This window comes from Tarenaya hassleriana, unplaced genomic scaffold, assembly GCF_000463585.1.
Source record: "Tarenaya hassleriana unplaced genomic scaffold, ASM46358v1 Cleome79, whole genome shotgun sequence".
NCBI classification, from domain to species: domain Eukaryota; kingdom Viridiplantae; phylum Streptophyta; class Magnoliopsida; order Brassicales; family Cleomaceae; genus Tarenaya; species Tarenaya hassleriana.
In genome coordinates, this window is record NW_010970398.1 from 91,078 (window position 1) to 96,640 (window position 5,563).

General features: G+C 37.9%; 1 protein-coding gene and 1 pseudogene across 3 annotated transcripts; one reads left to right on the forward strand and one right to left on the reverse strand.

Moving 5' to 3' along the window:
* Nucleotides 1-2,339: 2,339 nt before the first annotated feature.
* On the forward strand, nt 2,340-4,999 carry LOC104801937 (AT-hook motif nuclear-localized protein 10). Of its 3 annotated transcripts, none has more exons than XM_010525320.1 (6): nt 2,340-2,436; nt 2,929-3,407; nt 3,835-3,887; nt 4,070-4,201; nt 4,376-4,537; nt 4,617-4,999. In XM_010525320.1, exons 2-6 carry the CDS (start codon nt 2,936-2,938, stop codon nt 4,821-4,823), a joined length of 1,026 nt encoding a protein of 341 aa, XP_010523622.1. In that variant the 5' UTR covers nt 2,340-2,436; nt 2,929-2,935; the 3' UTR covers nt 4,824-4,999. The 3 variants fall into 3 exon arrangements, with proteins under 3 accessions (XP_010523622.1, XP_010523621.1, XP_019056674.1); XM_010525319.1 differs by lacking the exon at nt 2,340-2,436 and adding an exon at nt 2,569-2,775; XM_019201129.1 differs by lacking the exon at nt 2,340-2,436 and adding an exon at nt 2,681-2,800.
* The window catches only part of LOC104801936, a 7,359-nt pseudogene continuing 6,768 nt past the window's right edge, over nt 4,973-5,563 (reverse strand).

The window sequence follows — 5,563 nt, forward strand, 5'->3', positions numbered from 1 at the left end:
GTGATGCAGTGATTCATTCGTCCTTCATTTTTAGCAGCTTCGAAATCTTTCAATTTTCACCGATATCTCCCACGTCCGACCTCTTTCGTCCTAGCAATAAGAACTCTCTTGTAAACCTCCATTCGTCTTCAATCTTTTACTGTTTTCCAGTTTGAAGAACACCAAGAAAACCCAGGAAGAACGAAGAACACTCGAAGGAGAAAAAGGAGAGTTTTGTGTAATAGAAATTTTCTATTCTCTTCAATTAACTCGACTTTACATCCTCTCTCTTATATACATCAATGAATACACATATTCTGTATTATAGACCTATGAGCGAAAATCAGGAAAAAGTAATCCTAGTATAGCTGTACAAAACGGTACGCACCAACACAACCAAACCCTTTACATGAACAACCTGATCCAAATCAGAAATTGTCGACAGTGATATACCCATTTAATACAATCTTTAGTGAAATCTCCCATGTAATCTTTAGTGAAACCTCCATTCGTCTTCAACCTTCCTGTCATAAAGGTGACCTGCATGTTTCCATGACATGTAAGATGGCATGTATATAGATCGGCTTGCAAATTAGGTAGCCTTCAGGACTCGTAGAGATACGCATGTCACCTTACATGATCTGGGAATATGCATGTCTCTTCCATGAACTTTCCGTCGATCATGATATGATAATTGATTGCAGGTTTAATAGATGACTACAATCCTCGTCATTTATTTTCCGATCGATCAAGAACTATCGCATTATCATATTCATATCAATCGAGATTGCGAGTTCAAGGCGACCATGCATTTCACATATATGATAATGAATACAAGCTATTTTTCTATTTTGTAACTATGGAAAATTCTAAATTTATAAAAAAAAATAATCTAAAACTGCTTTTATTTTTGAAACAGAGAATAGAAATTTGATATCAGAGAAATGAATAGGTTATTATGATTTAATGTTTTCTTTTGCGTCAAGGCCCTCTATTATTGAGCTGGAGAATTCTCTACCTACTCTCCACCAACCTTCCAACAGATATCTAGTTTTGTAAAAAAGACAAACAAACAAAAAGGTTAAATTTCATCTTTAATGCGTACTATAAAAGATAATTGCATTAAAAGGATACACTAAATTATAATAATATATCATACCATTTTTCTAAAATTAAAAGTTATTGTGGTTCGTATTACGTAATAAGATGACCAACTTTTTTTTTATATTGAGATAGAATATCAATAATGAGTGAAATGAAATCAACTTGGTACTAGTAGAATTGATTTTCTTAGACGCAGATGAAATCACTCATAATTTTTTTTCCATATATATGTATAATTTATATAAGTATTCGGTAAATATTATTTTATTTTTTTTCTGTTTACGGTACTTGAATATTTACCAAATATGATTGAAGAGATTTAGCATCTATATACTTTATAAACAAACAAATTTTTTTCCATTATTTGTTTTAATATTTACATACATACTATTACTCATATATATAATGAATTTTCAGAGATTTTAGATTTAAAAAGGAAACGGACCAAATCAGAAGGAAGCACCAATTTACTCATTTCTACCCTCCGCAAGTATGATATATTCTTACTCGCTATATAAACCGTCCACATTGATGCGTTTTCTCTAACAATTCAAGGAGAAAAAAAAAGAGAGATAAACAAAGGAGGGATTAACCTTATTTAAATAATTAAATAACTAGGATTTTTCAAGATTAAACATTTAAAATTTAGAATGATCAAATCAATATTTCATGCAACCAAATTGGTTTTATAAGATATATGACAAAATAAAATTTTTAAATGTATTTATCTAAAAAATTAAATTTAAAAATCCATTGAATTGGTATGAGATTTTGTAGAATATTTCTTTCTATAAAAGCAGAAAGTATTGAATAAGAATAAATGTGGTGAAAATTTATATTATACTTTATAAGTTATGTTTATTTTTGTTTTTATATTGCTATTAAGAAGATAAAAACATAATCTAACTGTGTTAATTAATATCATAGCATCTAATAAGAATAATAGTTTTTTTTAGTTTACTATTAAAAAATAATTTGTACTTCAAAATATCAAAAAAACTAAAGCGAGTATATATATATATATATATATATATCTAATAAGAATTAAAATAATAATTTTTTACTGAATTGTGTGTGTGTGAAATGCAATTTAGGTCTTTACTTTTTCTCCGTTTCATAAATTTTTATAAATTAAGAAAGAATCCCCAATATGAATAAAAAATATATTTGAAAATTAATAAACAAAATATTCAGATTTCCAAAATCTACACTTCAGTGAGAAAGAAAAGAACAAAAATAAGAGATCTGGGAACAGTTCCTTTTATATCTTCCCTGTCTGAAAAATACACAACCCTATTAATTCTCTCTCACTCTGTTTCTTTGGTTTATTTGTGAATTTTCGCCTAATTATTGGTGAGTTTTGTTTCTCTCTCTCTCCCTTTTTTTTTTATTTTTTTTAACATTTCTCGTTTTTTCTGTTTGATTTTTCTATTTTTGGCGTAAAACATTGAATTTTCTGGAAAATTGAGAGAAACCTCTGTAATTTTTTTCTCACTGATTTTTTACGAATTTTTTTTTCCAAAAACTTTCTGGGCAAATCGGCTTTCTGGTTTTGAAAGATCTGAACTTTTCCGGACACAATTTCACGATGAATTTCATCTGCAACGTTGCTTCAAAACTGGAGCTAATTAGGGTTCCGAGGAATCTTCGTCTTGTCATCGCAAACTTCTTTACGGAGATGAACAGATCTCTGCAAGACACCGTTTTCTCTGCATCCGTACTTCATGCGTCAACATAGAAAGAATTCGAAAAAAAATGCCTTCCCTTGATCTCGAATTATGGGTTAGGGTCTTCGGGGTTTTGTTTCTAACATTTTCCCTCGTTTTCCTTTTCCTGTTTGGGCAGTGAGAAAATGTCGGGATCTGAGACTGGAATGATCTCGAGCAGAGAACCAGTGCCCTTCACAATGGATCTCCAGAACAATCCGGCGCCGGCACAGCCAGTGATACAGAACATGCGCCTGAACTTCATCCCCGACGGAGTCTCCGGCTACAAGCCGGCGTCACCTCCGCAGTACCAACCGAACTCCTCCACCGGCGCCGGAGAAGATATGCCGTCGGCGAATCACGGGTTTAACATGAACATGGTCGGGAGCGAGCCTGTGAAGAGGAAGAGAGGGAGACCCAGAAAATACGGACCAGACAGTGGCATGTCACTGGCTCTGGTTCCGGGAGCTGTCTCATGCCCGAGCGGCAGATCTGCCGGAGATGGCGGTTTACCTTCTCCGCCGGCGGCTTCCTCCGGCGGAGCCACCACTCCTATGTTCAAGAAAGCGAGAGGAAGGCCTCCTGGCTCTGGCAAAAAACACCAACTCCAAGCTTTGGGTATATATATATATATGAATATGCTTACATTACATGTCTGAATGAAGACTATATATAGGAGATTCGGGTTTGGACATATAGGTGTATGTATGTGTTTTGACGTGGATGCTGATATTATCGTTATCGGATTTTTCCTCTCACGTGCCCGAATTAGAATGTTTCTGCGTCGTGGATCTTCCTTGTCGGCTGGAACTAGAATATTGTCTCTGGTTTGTGCTGATGTTATAAAGTTCTTGAATTGTCTTGAGGTATTTGATTCTGTCGATGTGATATTACCGGTCTGCCCTTGAAGCTCCGTCCTTTTGTCTGATTTCAAGTGTCTTTTGCCTTTGCTAAATGATGGGATGGAACTTGTACAGATTTCTTGTGTTCATCTTCGGATTGAATTTGTTTAAGCATCTTTCTGATGGGTTTGTGTTTTTCGCAGGTTCGACCGGGCTCGGGTTTACCCCCCATGTAATTAACGTCAAGGCTGGCGAGGTTTCGATCCGATTTATTTCTTTTTCGTTTTTGGCAATCATGTTCTTCGGCTTTCTGAGAAAACATGACTGTTTCTGATAGTAATTGAATACCTAAAAGTGGAATATTCTATTGTTCTGTCACATAGTCCCATGGAGCAATTCCATTTTTTTTTTCGTGATTTCGTTGCTGTTATTCGGCAGGACGTATCGTCGAAGATAATGGCGTTTTCTCAGCACGGCCCTCGCGCGGTCTGTGTCTTGTCCGCGAATGGATCCATCTCCAATGTGACTCTGCGGCAGCCAGCCACATCCGGTGGAACTGTTACTTACGAGGTCTCCGGGTTAAAATCTCTTTTTTACTTTCTCTCTTTCGACCATCCCTTTAATCCGAATTCAGGGTTTTAGTTTTCGGTTCATACCGTTATGTTTTGATGAGGTTGGCTCTTCTGCATCCTTAAAGATGGAATCTAGTTGCCGATTCAGATATGTTTGTTAAACTGGAAGCAGGGGAGGTTCGAGATTCTGTCGCTGTCGGGATCGTTTCTTCTGATGGAGAACGGCGGTCATAGGAGCCGGACAGGAGGGCTAAGTGTGTCGTTGTCGGGTCCTGATGGTCGTGTCTTAGGTGGATGTGTGGCTGGCCTTCTTGTTGCTGCTTCTCCTGTTCAGGTAAAACCCACTTTTTTGTCATCCTATTTGTTTAACAAGATATTTACGAACTTTATTGTTAATAACTGAGATTGTGCAGGTGGTTGTAGGGAGTTTCATATCAGATGGGCGTAAAGAACCCAAACGAGTCAGCCAGTCCACAGCTCTAGCCATGATGGGACCAAGCAGCCCACAATCCCGAGGCACGATGAGCGGATCCTCGGGCGGTGAACCCGGAAGACCTCCTCTTAACCACACCGCAGGAGCATGCAACATCTCCGGTGTTCCCAACATGGCATGGAAGTAGCAATCAACGTCTCACTAATGATAATTATGATCATGACGATAATGACTGTTTTAGGGGTTAGGGTTTTGACCTAATTAGGGTTTTTACCTTTCTAAATAACTCCCTTGTTCAGAATATGACTCTTGTTCTTTTCTTCTTGGGTTCGTGAGTACAAGACCAAAGTGGTTTTCATATTAGTCTCTGGCTCTCTTCAACAAGAATCGCATTGCGAACATCCCGATAGCGAACGTTTGCAAGACCCATCCTAGTGCGTTGTCCCGATCAACTCGTTTCGCAACAGACCACGCGTACATCGCCTCCATGGCATGTAGGGCCCATGAGAAAATAGATGCGGCCTTTAACATTGGAATTGTCCGGAACAAAAAGAGGCCGAGGGTTCGCAGGAAAGGTACAGGTCCTAGCTATGTCGGGTAACCAGGCTGTAGCCGAGAGAGCCACCATTCCCAGCATGACAATAAACCAAGTGAATATGGTTGGGCCGTCAAGAGATCTGCGTTTCCGCTCCTTCCAGTACACGATGGTTGCGGCCATACCTTCTCTCGGGCTGATCATTGGTACATACCCGAGCTCTTCCCTGGCTTTGAGATACGAGAAATAATGGGTAACGCCGACCTGCACCAGAAAGATTTGTACAGATGTTTTTTGTTAATGTCAACGGAAAGTGATAGCGATCGCAGTGAAAAGGGGCAGTAACCAGTTTTAGCAAGATTCTGAAACTGTACCTTGTAGACTTCAGCAGG